The sequence below is a fragment of the Theropithecus gelada genome, chromosome 6 (genome assembly GCF_003255815.1).
Source record: "Theropithecus gelada isolate Dixy chromosome 6, Tgel_1.0, whole genome shotgun sequence".
NCBI lineage: Eukaryota > Metazoa > Chordata > Mammalia > Primates > Cercopithecidae > Theropithecus > Theropithecus gelada.
The window spans coordinates 73918666-73932582 of record NC_037673.1 but is presented as its reverse complement, the minus strand read 5'-3'; the positions used below and the strand labels follow the sequence as shown (position 1 = coordinate 73932582).

General features: G+C 36.0%; 1 protein-coding gene across 2 annotated transcripts in view; it reads right to left on the bottom strand.

Moving 5' to 3' along the window:
• SCAMP1 (secretory carrier membrane protein 1) overlaps positions 1-13917 on the bottom strand; it is a 129949-nt gene that overhangs the window by 55646 nt on the left and 60386 nt on the right. For both annotated transcript variants that reach the window (XM_025387825.1, XM_025387827.1), the window contains 4 exons: positions 11538-11636; positions 10511-10619; positions 8188-8316; positions 3563-3722 (listed from right to left, as the gene is read on the bottom strand). In XM_025387825.1, the coding sequence (XP_025243610.1) occupies positions 3563-3722; positions 8188-8316; positions 10511-10619; positions 11538-11636 (497 nt within the window). The remainder of the gene's footprint in view (positions 1-3562; positions 3723-8187; positions 8317-10510; positions 10620-11537; positions 11637-13917) is intronic.

The window sequence follows — 13917 nt, the reverse complement described above, 5'->3', positions numbered from 1 at the left end:
TTACCAAAAAAATCTTTGTACAGTTACTTAAAACTGTATATAAAATAACCTGTATACAAAGATGTATCACTTTTATAAATATTAAAATGCTTTTAAAAATATTCTCTACAAGCTAAAAAAAGGTTTGGGGGTCCAAACACATATGATAAAACTAAAATTATAGCTAGAGAATGACAAAGATTATCAAAATTCAACCTAATGACTACCTATGGAGCAGAGAAATGGAAACATACCAGTGCTTCAGCAGTATTGATAATGTTTCATTTCTTTAAATTGACCAGTGGGCTCACAGTTCATAGATGACTCATTATTATGCCTTTTAACTTGTGTTTCAAGTATTCTTTGGTATGCGTTAAATATATCATAATTAAAAAGTGGGAGAAAGTACTATTTTGAAAATTGTCTTCAAAGGTACAAATAATGGCTCTATAAAATATAATCTATAACAAATCACAGTTCACTTATAGATCATAAAATGTAAATGATAAAATCTAAGAGGGTCCAAAAAAAGTTAAAAATTAATTACAACTACCATTTATTCACCATCTATAATGCAAAACTTGCATACATTATCTCTAATCCTCCTTTCAACTCTACAAACATCCCTCATTTAAACCTAACAAACTGAGGCTCTGAGTTTTACTGCATGTGCTCAGAACCACACAGCTTTTTAAGTGGGGAAGCCAGGATCACCAAGCACTATGCAAATATTCATTCTCAGTCTGTTTCTAATAGTTACTCAACAACATTCAACAATAATGCTGCCTTGTTAATAATTACCTAGTATTTTGATGTATTTGCACAAAGACTAGTGATTTGTGGAAGTACAAAATTCAGGACCAAGTTGGGTTTTTTTTTTTTGTTTTCTTTTTTCTTTTTTTTTTTGAGACAGTATCTCACTCTGTCGCCCAGGCTGGAGTGCAGTGGCACGATCTTGGCTCACTGCAACCTCTGCCTTCCTGGGATTCTCCTGCCTCAAGCTGGGATTACAGGCACATGCCATCACACTCAGCTAATTTTTTGTATTTTTAGTAGAGATGGGGTTTCGCCATGTTGGCCAGGCTGGCCTCGAACGCCTGACCTCATATGATCCGCCAGCCTCTGTCTCCCAAAGTGCTGGGATTACAGACATGAGCCACCACACCCAGCCCCAAGTTACAATTTTGTAAACTACATAAATAACAAAATGACAACTTCATGTCCTGATACCTAATAAACTTAACTTTAAAAAACACATACATTTGAAACTTCACTATATAATTTTCCTTCAGATTTTTACAATGAGATTACCTTATGGAGAACAAAGTCCTGTAAATATATCAATATAAGGAAATGCCAGAGATACATAACAGGAAGGTATATTAATGATTATAAATACTTTAATTCATCTTTCCCCACAAAAAGTATTCCTCTCGGGGTTGGGCACAGTGGCTCATGTCGGTAATCCCAGCACTTTGCAGGGGCTGATATGGGTGGAGGCCGAGGTGGGTGGATCACCTGAGGTCAGGAGTTCAAGACCAGCCTGACCAAAAAGGTTAAACCCCATCTCTACTAAAATTACAAAATCAGCCAGGCATGGTGGTGCACGCCTGTAATCCCAGCTACCTGGGAGGCTGAGGCAGGAGAACTGCTTGAACCCAGGAGCCAAAGGTTGCAGTGAGCCGAGATCAAGCCACTGCACTCCAGCCTGGGCAACAAGAGCGAAACTCCGTCTCAAAAAAAAAAAAAAAAAAAGTATTCCTCTCAGTTCTACTCTGCACAGTGAAAACCAGATTATTAATATATATTTATATACTCTAAAAGACTGAGATGCAACAAGAACTCAGCCTAGGGATCAATAATGCCAGAAGTAAAAATGTTCAATCGAGTATTTTTATTTCAACTGCCAAAATGGGGGAAAACAAAAAATACCAAGTGACTTCAGGAAATAAAAGGCAGAAAGTTGGCTTTTAGTCATTTATTTTGGCTACATAAATCACAGAAGGTTTAAAATCCAAATTCCCTAGTCTCAGGTCACTTTTTAAAAAAAGTTTCATAAACATATCCTCACTCCTACCAGCCAGCATCATCACAGATCGGTAACATATTGGTAATGTGATGGAGGGCATTAGGCAGAGGTCAGACGTCAAAAATAAATAGAAAAAGCCTTGTGAGCCACGCTTAGATAATGAAGAAAATAACAGCAATAACTCAGATCATGCAAGGAGTAAATACGTCCCTTTCATTCCTCTGCAACCCATGTCTACAGGAGAAGCTCTTTCCGTTCCTTGGCAACCAATCTCCCATATTTTAATGTATCCAAAGGTTCTTTTCTCCTTTCCCTTCTCCCATTTCTTCCCTTCACTCCTCCTCTCATCATTTCTTCTCTTTATGCCATATCTAAGTAATAATTTACTTCTTCATTGTCTGACACCTTTTCTCTCCAAATTCCCTAATGTTCTCCCATCTCCTGTTCTCTTCTGGTTTTCCCCCATCTGTTTACAGATCTGGGTTTCTAACTGTGTGTGTGTGTGTGTGTGTGTGTGTGTGTGTGTGTGTGTGTTACACATTCTGGTTAACTAAAGAGATTTTAGGTTGCAATGGAAAAATATATTGAACACTTAAATGTGGCCCTCTAATTTCCCTAATGTATCTTTAAACAACACATGCATATATCCTAGTAATGTTATCCCTTATTCATGAGAGTTGAAATGGTTTGTTATTCACAAATGAGTTTACTCAAATAAAAATGAGTTAAAACCTATTAAATATATGAACCCTTATAGGACTATCATTTCCCTCAGTATTTCCCAATACTTCTTAAAGCAATAGTTCAACAAATAATGGTTGCATGGTCAAGTCATAAAGCACAAATCATACTAGGTACTTAAAGAGTGTAAGAAATCCTGAAATGAAACTTGCTTAACCATATTATCCAGCTGTTCCCAAATTTACCAAGCTTATGAGCTCTTTTTTTTCCCAGCACCTATTAATATCCCATAGAACATGCACTTAGGAAATGCTAACCCTAACCACTGATTAAAATATACTATGTAAAGCATCATACTTAACCTAGTAGCATAAATGGTCTTCGAAATGTTGCTGCCTTTGAAAAAACCTAAAATGAATTTATAAAGAAAATAATCCAAGTGGTTAGGTGCAAATGGCTCGTTTTAAATATTGCATGTATATTTACCTTTCCTAGGTTAATTTAAAAATTAAAACTGTAAGCACCAATTGGGATTTTGAGGGGGGGGGGGGGGTGGGCAAAGAGCAAAATTTTCCTTAAAGTATAACATATGGAAGAGAATATTTTACAAATACTGACTTCTAAGACCGTTCTTATTTTTCCATCAATTTTCATGTTTGGTCTTTTTGTCAAACGGGAGAAAAAAATGGAATTTTATGACTTACAAAATCCAATAAATACACAGGCATGCTATATTGAACTTTCCTGAATGTATGTTATACAACAATACAAGAATTTTTTAATGAAAATGCGTCAATTTTCCCTTTAACATGTACTACGAATTATTTACTTCACAGGTTTTAAAGAGTGTATTTTAAAGTACACACATTTTACCTGAAAGCTCCATAAAGTGGTCTGTACCAACAGACGAATGAACAAGGAGTAAAAAGCAAGAACCACAGGATACTCAATCCAAAATCAACCGCTCTTGCAGAATCAACACAAAACCAAGCCAAGCATCCGAAGATATTTAGAAACAGTGTTACTGCATGGACTGTGGAATCAGAAAACAAAATAGAAAAAGAAATGTTTACATTCAATTTATGAATTCATCCAACAAAAAACTGTAAATAAAAAAATACTTCCTATGAGCAAATGTCTTCTACCCCATGTTTCCATTTATATTTTTCAAAACACTGCTGTATCTTATGTATTTGATTTGAAAACAGAGTATACACAGGAAAGCAAGTCTTAATACATGTAATGTTTGGCAAAAATTCTGTTGGCCCTCCTCACAATGACGTAGCTAAACCAGAGGCACACTACCTTAAGGGCTTCTTCCCGAAAAGGAAACATATGATGTCTCTTGATCTGAAGCCCAAGAAAAAACGCAGTGCCTGCCAGGAAAAGACGCAGGACTTAGGAGGAAAAACTGTATCTTTACAGAATGGAGCTGCAGACTAAAAACTGGACTAAAAATACTAATACAGTAGCAATTTCTAGTGACTGTATAGTCAATTCATAACGATTATTCATTCATCTTCATAGAGCTGTCCATTTGTAAAATCCTGAAAAGAAACTTGCGTTTTGGTAGAGGATTAAATTTATTAAGTCCCCTCTTCATTCCCCCACACTACATGATGCATTTTAGTTACTGTGGCAGGCTTTTCTTTTGGTTAACACAAATAGATGTCGACAAATTCATCATATGCTGTTAATAATTACTTTCCCTGACAGACCAAAAACAAAAAAATCTGAGTAACATCTAATTATACCATGATCATAAAGAACTACTTTGACCCACTGTAATTAATAACTGTTTCAAAGGATTTTTAAAAAATTTATTCACAGGCTGAACTTATTATAGTAAGTACATTCTTACATAAGTTAAAAGAATGTTAAATGTTAACTATCAAATCAACAAAAATACGCCAACTCTTGAATTAAAATTAACAATTGGGAAAACGTATTGGATTTAGTTTTTTTAAATCTCAAACTTTAAGATTTCTTGACAAATCAAATAAATTAATAAAACAGGATATATACACACATTCTGAGATACCTAAATTTGCTCTTACCTAACCCACCAGATAGGTAAACAAGCTCTAGAGCTTTAAAAAAAAAAAAAAAAAAAAAAGCTCTTAGATTAAGCCAATCATTTAACCTCTATAAGCTTCAATTTTTCAGCTTTTCTAACTTTAAAATTCCATTCAATTCTATCACAAAAGAGACACTCTCACTCATTACTCTAGTCCCATTAGAATTTTTAACTCTCAGGAATGTTTGCTCATAATAAATTTACTCAAAACCCTTGGCCTCAAAATAAGGGTGGTTAAGATCTTAAAAACAGAATTGAAAAGATTATAAAATAGAAAATTATTACTAGGCATCCAGCTGCCTTAAAAAGTTTTAGACCTGAAGAACATTCTAACTAAATGTTAATTTTCAAATTAGGTTATTTCCTAATCCACTGAAAGAAAGATAAAATATATGTATAATTATGCTTTAAAGTTCATGAAAATTCTTCCAAGTATAGATGAAAATATCAATCTAATTTTGTGTAATAAAAATGTTTTTCTAAATGTTTTCTATGAAACATGATCAATAAATCATTTACTTATATCCCAATAAAGACTAAAATGTCCAAGGCTAATTACTGAACAATCTGTCCACTTTTGCAGAGTTCAAAAAACATATAGAAAGGTAAGGTAAATGTAAAATATATGTTTCTATACTGCTAATTTCAATCCAATTTGAGTGAGTGATGAATCAATGCTGGTAGACTCCAAGAGTAGGCAGAACACTAAAGAAATCTTTGGGCCATTTTGTTTATGTGATTTACAAGTTGAACAACTCTCCTTCACATAAAATTTCAGTTTGCTTCATTAAGCACTCAAATCTGGTATTAGTTGATCTAAATTTGCAACATTATAATATTCTTCTTGGTAAGTTCTGAATTACAATATAGATGCCTAACGTAAATAGCTTTATAACAGTATATTATCTTCACCAAATGGTCTTTAATGTAGATGGCTTGTTTTTATTTTTTCCTTTTTAATTCAAGAGTACACTCAAAGAGGTTGAAATACATTTCACAATATTTCTATTTGCTTCAGTTCATTTATAGTTTAAATTATTTGCTTCAAATAAAGTAGCTTTGAAAGCATATCTTCTTCACATTCAGCTTAAAATGTAAATTACCTCTTCATTTTGGTTCTTTGTTCTTTGTAAGTGGCAGAAGCTGGAAATCTAGACTCTGAGCTCTACAGTCAAGCTATACACCTCCTTCTTTATTTATGTAATGTTGAACAAGTTACTCAAATTCTCTAAGCTTTAGTTTTCCTGTCTATAAAACCAAATAATATAGTACTTCCATCGAGGTGTGGTTAGGATTTAATATAGTAAGATAATATATATAAAGTGATTAGCACTGTGCCTGACACAAAGTAAATCCTCAATAAATATTAGCTCTCATTGTAATTATTATTACAGTGTGAAAGCATTAGTTAACCCCCAAATCAAGAGGTTAATATGTTCTAAAAATAATTTATTAAAACAGGCAATATTCTATAAAATGTAGGCACATTACTAAGCTGGTAATAGATCTTACTTTGTTCCATGGAATCTGCTTCTTCAAAACAGAACCCTAACTGGAATCGTAAGCCCTTTGAATACAGTTGACAGACATGCCAACTGAACAAGGCTGGAGAAAAATGCAGTCAACTACATTATTTCTCTGACACTCAGAAGGTGATATATTTCTAAGACAAAACAGATCTATTCTGAAACAATCGGCATTGATAATTAATCATTTAGTTAAAATTAACCATCTCTCCCACTTAATCTCTATTTACTAAATTCCTTGTGTAATTTTCTTCCAACACCCATTTCCTCCACCAAAAAATATTTTCCTAGTTCTAGCTACTCAGGAGACTGGAGTAGGAGTATCCCTTGAGCCAGGAGTTCAAGTCCGGCCTGGGCAACACAGCAAGACCCCATCTCAAAAAATATATATTTATATTTTTTTCACTAGGTCAAAGAACACACATGTAAAATACTAGGCTGGCTGGATATGGTGGCTCATGCCCGTAATCCCAGCATTTTGGGAGGCCAAGGTGGGCACACTGCTTGAGGCCAGGAGTTTGAGACCAGCCTGGGCAACATGGTGACACTCATCTCTACTAAAAACACAAAAATTGGCCTGGCATGGTGGCATGTGCCTGTAGTTCCAGCTACTCAGGAGGCTGAGGCACGAGAATCACCTGAACCCAGGAGGCAGAGGTTGCAGTGAGCCAAGATGGCGCAATTGCACTCCAGCCTAGGTGACAGAGCAAGACTGTCTCAAAATAAATAAATAAATAAATAAAATGCTAGGACAATTTCTGCCCATTTTAAAAAATAAACATATATAAAATATAAATGCATATATTATAATGATTAAATAAGAGTTGGTCAGCATGTACATATACATGGAATCATTTAATATTAAAAATATATACTACTGACACTGAGGATTCAGCAAAAGATATTAGATCAAGAATATTTCAAAAAATACTAAAAAAGAAGAGTTAAAAATAGACTATCCATTAGGAATCACTTCTCATATTCCAAAACAACTTGACATACATGAAGAAAGCTCCTAAAAGATTTGGAGGAAAATTATCTCATCCATTAAGGGAGGGGCGGTAGTCTCATTAATCATAAAGTAAAAACAAGTAAATTTCCTCCATCAAGAATGTACCCTACAAATTATCCATTAACCCAGATGTTGTGCATGTGAGAACCCTCAATAGCTACCTCCCCTTCTGACATGATATCAAAATGAGGCTGAGACTACTGTTTGGAATAAAAATGAAACTGAGAGTAAGTGGGAGGTCTGTGCACACACAGTAAAACTGTTAACCGCTTGACATTTTGTTTTAGCATTCCATGAGCTATTATACTCAAAGTGATGTGAGCATCAGAGCCCCAAATGTATATTCTAATGTTCTGTTCAACAAAATGTCCCGTATTAATTAAGCACTTTCAATAATAAAAGTATCGCAAATGAAAACAAAAAGTAAACTGTACTCAAAGCTATAAAAAGAACAATTAGTTTATGTAATTTATGCCTTTTTAAAAATAGCTGTAACACCTATATTTAACAGAACTCTTTTAAATTACCTTCCTCTGCATAAAATTAGTATACATTATTTTTTCCAAGCAAATCATGCCTAGATAACATCTTTCAAGGAAAAAGAACTTACAAAATTTTACCCACATGACAGAGAAGTTGTATTTTCCTCAAAAGAATGCCAGTTCTCAATATACAGGTTTTTCTCAGCCAAGGACTTACATTGTCACATATAGTACAATTCTGAAGTACCTAAATATGATATGTTTCACTCTGAAATCGTGATTATTAAGCTTTATCTACAGAAAAAGAAGACTGGTTTGCTATATTATCCTTGAAATAAAAAGTAGATTTTGACAATAAAAATATAAATTCTAAGCAAAGATATAAATTGTTGTATACTCACACATCCACAAGTAGTACATAAGCTTTACTGTCTTTTGGAATTCTACAGGAATGTCTACAGAAAAATCCTGATAGAAACAAGGTCCAACAGGAAAATTGCTAGGAAGAGGTGGCCAATTATTTTTTCTACCTGTGAATTTTTTTTAAAAAAGAAAAGGTTATTTATATTATAACAAATGTGATATTCTTATTTTTTGTTTCACAATAAAGAAAAACTCCATTATTTTAATAAAAGTTTAGAAAAACTGTAGTACCATATCTCTGTATTCCTAGAACTTTGAAAGATAAGCTTTAGATTTTTAAAAAATTTTCTCAGAATATCATCACCTTAGAGCACATTAGATAGTAAAATAATTTTCCAGTGTCACATCATATCACATTCAGCAGGAACCATTTATGTATAGAAAAAACAAGAAATAAAAAGAAAGCACATATCCAGTGCTTCTGCCCTAAAACAGATTTATTTCACAGTCCCGAGTCTGGCTGGCATGAAAAGGCCATCCAGTTTTTAAACTTCAATTTTCTCCTCAGCATCTTAAATCTTCAAATATAATTCTGTTATAATTCCTATCCCATGTGGACAGAGACCAGCTTCTAATTTTTTCAAGTTTTCTGTTAAGTCCAAGATTAAAACAATACCAAAGATTAAAACAATACCAAAGAATACCAAACAATACCAAAGAAACAAATTAAGAATACTCAAAATCTGGGAAAAAATAATATCCAAAAGACATATGTACGAAAACCCTACAACAAAGAAAACATGAAACAGTCATGATAAGGAAGCTAAGGAATTATAGAACCTTTAAAAACGCAGAGAAAAACAAATTCAAACTGTAAAGGGAAAAAAAATGTCTCTATATAAAGAAACCAGATTAAAAATAAGACTTGAGAAATGGTGGGGGAAATAAAAAATTAAAGAAGTCAAAACATGAAAATAGAGGGTAAAAACAGCACCTAAGGCCATTTCCCAATTTTAGATGTTATATTCCACAATTTTTAAAAATTCAATTTTACATACTTTTTCCAGACCAGGGTAATTTTTATAGTAGAAAGAACAATAACCTATTTCTGATTCTCCCCATGAGTCTCCTGTGTTCCATTTATCATACTATTCAAATTTCCTATAGTTTATTCATCATACCAATCTCATACTATTTGAGAAGCGGCACTGAATACTTGTAAAGAAGAGAAGCTCTGGAACCATAAGTGGCTAGCCACTTACTGGCAAGGTCACCTTGGGCAACTTACTCTCCCCTCCAAGCCTTAGTTTCCATATCTGTAAAATGAGAATAAAAACTGTACCACCCCTCACAGGATTGTACTGATGATTTAAGTATGAGTTAAGAAGCGAAAAGTACTAAAATGTGCTAACATACTGCAGACTAATTGTTAATTCCCTACTCTTTGTTACTGTCTTTACTAACATATCTCTCATAGAAATAGTTTGTATTTGCCAGTACTGAAGAAATAAGATAGATTTTAGTTACAGGTACTTCAGAAACATTGGTCTCAGTTCAACTTTTAGTTTCTCCTTCTATAGATGCTACCTCTGATGCTGCAAGCAAGAAAATGACTCAGGATAAATGTGTTCTCACAAAGCCCTAGACTTACACATTCTAAGATAAAAAGAAATAGTTGTGTATATTGTTATTGTTCTAGCTTTGCATTGCATCAAAGCTAGACATCCTAACAATGACTTATCTAACTCATCCCAGACATCCTAACAGTGACTTATCTAGCTCTTTTATCTCTTCTTACTCAGAGACTGCTAGCTTTCCCTGAGAGACTCCTTTGAGGTGCTTTGGCAGGCACAAACTGAATAGAATTCACTGCAAACAATTCACCACTTATTTCTTTGGCATCATATGAATACCTTAGGCTTCCAATTTTTCTAACATGATTTGACAAAATACTTGTAAGGACTGGGGCAGATAATCTGAAATTGACCTGAATAAATCAGGTAGGAGTCACATGTAGGGTAAATGCAAATGTACTCACAAAGATTCAATAGAATCAAGGAGGGCCTAACTACAGAATCAAAGGCTCCTGGCCTCAGAGTAAGCAAAAATTATCATATTCACATTCATTTTGTGTGTGATGAGGCTAACACTGTTCTAATCTATCAACAAAAGACTACGCAAATCAGCCAAGATTAGAAGGCTACAGAGTATCAAAGAGGCAATCTGCTGTGTCTGATCTCCTTGTTAGAACAGGAAAACAGGGTAGGGTTTTATCCACAGGCTAAATAACCTAGGAGTTAGTATAGACATAATGTGAAGTGTTTAAAAGTTATTTTTATTTCAAACTTCTTTGGATACTACCATGTTGACTGAGGTTTTGCATTTCTCGTTCCCGACGATCTAATTCTGCGGCTTTTCTTTCTAGTTCTTCCTGGCGCTTAAGAAGCTCAGCTTGGGCCAATGCATGTTCCTAAATAAAAAATATCAATATGTGAACAGACTGTCAGAAGTATAAAATACTTTAACATTTATATGCTAACTCCTACTTCTCTACTATGAGAGAAACCTAATTCAAACACACTTCCAAAGTACAGGAATTTTACTGAAGATCATAGTTACAGAAAATATTACAGGGATATTTGGTTCATTTGGTCTTTGGGTTCTGAAAACCCTCAGTGGGAATGTTGGGTCCATTAGGACAGGAAAATTTCTCTTAGTAAAAGTAGCCAGAATCCTTAGGTAATCTGGAAAATGAAATTAAGATGACCTCTATGCCTAAACGAATGAAGAACAGAGGCAATGGGAACAGATGAGGAAAATGAACAATAGAAAAAAGGGCAACTGAATTGGCTCCTATAAATCAGATTAAATGATATATAAGGCCACCAATGCAAGAATATTTTCTAATATCTTAAATGTTATAAGAGAATGAGGTCAAAGGATGTGATTAAGAAATTCTTTATAACTCAATTTGCCCTTACATGTTATCAGGCTTCTTGTTAATCTTTCTTCTCAGATTTTTGCCATCTTCTACCTCCTAACACTATTACTTTAGCATTATAACACTCTCCCAATAATATCTATTATTCCATCATTTTTACCTTAACGGTAGTATGCATTAAAAAGTGAGACCAAAGGCAATAAAAATTTATACACCAAGATGATACACAAATTCAATATTTCCTAATAATAGAATAAAACAAATCGCATAAGCTGACAAAGAGGAACGAATATTTGAAGGGTGACAAGACAGCAAATTCAGACTTGAAAGTGAGTTAAAAATTAAGCAACAGAAATGTAACCATATAAAGAACTATTTTGCTCTGAAAGTAAATGTTATTGATATTATAACTGCCAATACGAATTTATACAACTAACATGAACTAACCTTTGCAATCTGTGTATAAGCTGGATGTTCCTCTGTTGGTTTCATTATTGCTGGTTGTGTATTGGGTACATTAGGCATCTTCACACTGCCTGGTGGAGGCTAGGAGGATTAAGAGATGGACAAATTATGTAACACAGATATCCAACTTTAACTTCTTTCAAAAAATGTAACACCAATAAAATGAAAAATCCCAAAATCTGCATCTCTTCATTCCCTGCCCTCTCACAGTCAAGTGTGTGGCAAAGAGCTGCTTAAATTCTCCATGTCCATTTTCTCCAACTCATTCATTTTTCAACTCTACAATCAGGCTGCTACTTTTAACACTACATAACAAACACTCTCCTCCAGGATACCATACGGTAACAGAGGCTGGGCATGGCGGCTCACGCCTGTAATCCCAGCACTTTGGGAGGCCAAGGCGGGTGCATCACCTCAAGTCAGGAGTTCAAGACCAGCCTGGCCAATATGGTGAAACCCCATCTCTACTAAAAATACAAAAATTAGCCAGGCGGGGTGGCAGGCACCTGTAATCCCAGCTACTCAGGAGGCTGAGACAGGAGAATGGCTTGAACCCAGGAGGCGGAGGTTCCAGTGAGCCAAGATTGCACCACTGCACTCCAGCCTGGGCAACAAAGCGAGACTCCATCTCAAAAAAAAAAAAATACTTTGAGTTTTTGGGGGTTTTTTAACAGTAAAATACAGATAGAACCAGACAAAAGAACTACACCAAGGTTTACTGCCAACTCTTCCCTCTTGAGAAAGCTACATGCCAGTGCTCTGAAGAGCATATAGGAAAGTTCTTGATAGAACCCCACTAAATTGAAAAGAGTGAAAGGGAAGGCCTAAGGAGAGAGAAAATAAATTACCCAATTTCCACTATGCCAGTGAGGATCAGCAGTGTCTGAAAGCTGCAAGATCAGGAAGTAGACATCTACAAGTTCATCAATGGGGGACTGGTTAAATTACTGTATATACATACAACGCAGCCATGAGAAGAAATTAGCTATAGAAGAATGTCTTCTAAAATACTAAATAAAATAAAGCAAGCTGGCCAGGCGCAGTGATCCCAGTACTTTGGGAAGCCGAGGCGGGTGGATCGCATGGTCAGGAGTTTGAGACCAGCCTGGCCAATATGGTAAAATCCCGTCTCTACTAAAAATACAAAAATTAGCCGGGCGTGGTGGCAGCAGGCACCTGCAGTCCCAGCTACTCAGGAGGCTGAGGCAGGAGAATCACTTGAACCCGGGAGGCAGAGGTTGCAGTGAGCCAAGATCGCACCACTGCACTCCAGCCTGGGTGACAGAGCAAGACTCCATCTCAAAAAATAATAATAATAATAAAATAAAAATTAAATTAAAAAAATAAGGCAAGCTACAGAACAGTCTGCATATGACCTTTTCTTCAATAGACACAGATTTATACATGCCCCCATAAAATATCTGGGAAGTCTCAGCCAACTGATATCAGAGGCACTTGCACCTGTTGTTTTATACGCTTCTTTATTATTTGCTTCCCTCAACGCACGCACAACATACTACTTTAATAAAAATATATTTTTAAAGTACTCTTTAGAATGATCATAAGAAAAAAGAAGAAACAAGGATGGGAACATGAAAAGAACAATAGAAACAAAAACAGTAACAGAAAAGAAGAGGTTTTCTCGGGGGGGTGCGGAGCAAGATGGCCGAATAGGAACAGCTCCAGTCTCCAACTCCCAGCGCGAGCGACACGGAAGACCGGTGATTTCTGCATTTTCAACTGAGGTACTGGGTTCATCTCACTAGGGAGTGCCGGACAATCAGTGCTGGTCAGCTGCTGCAGCCCGACCAGCGAAAGCTGAAGCACGGCGAGGCATCGCCTCACCTGGGAAGCGCAAGGGGAAAGGGAATCCCTTTTCCTAGCCAGGGGAACTGAGACACACAACACCTGGAAAATTGGGTAACTCCCACCCCAATACTGCGCTTTAAGCAAACAGGCACACCAGGGGATTATATCCCACACCTGACCGGGAGGGTCCCACACCCACGGAGCCTCCCTCATTGCTAGCACAGCAGTCTGCGATCTAACCGCAAGGCAGCAGCGAGGCTGGGGGAGGGGCGCCCGCCATTGCTGAGGCTTAGCTAGGTAAACAAAGCCACTGGGAAGCTCAAACTGGGTGGAGCTCACAGCAGCTCAAGGAAACCTACCTGTCTCTGTAGACTCCACCTCTGGGGACAGAGCACAGATAACAACAAAAGCAGCAGAAACCTCTGCAGACGCAAACGACTCTGTCTGACAGCTTTGAAGAGAGCAGTGGATCTCCCAACACGGAGGTTGAGATCTGAGAAGTGACAGACTGCCTGCTCAAGTGGGTCCCTGACCCCTGAGTAGCCTAACTGGG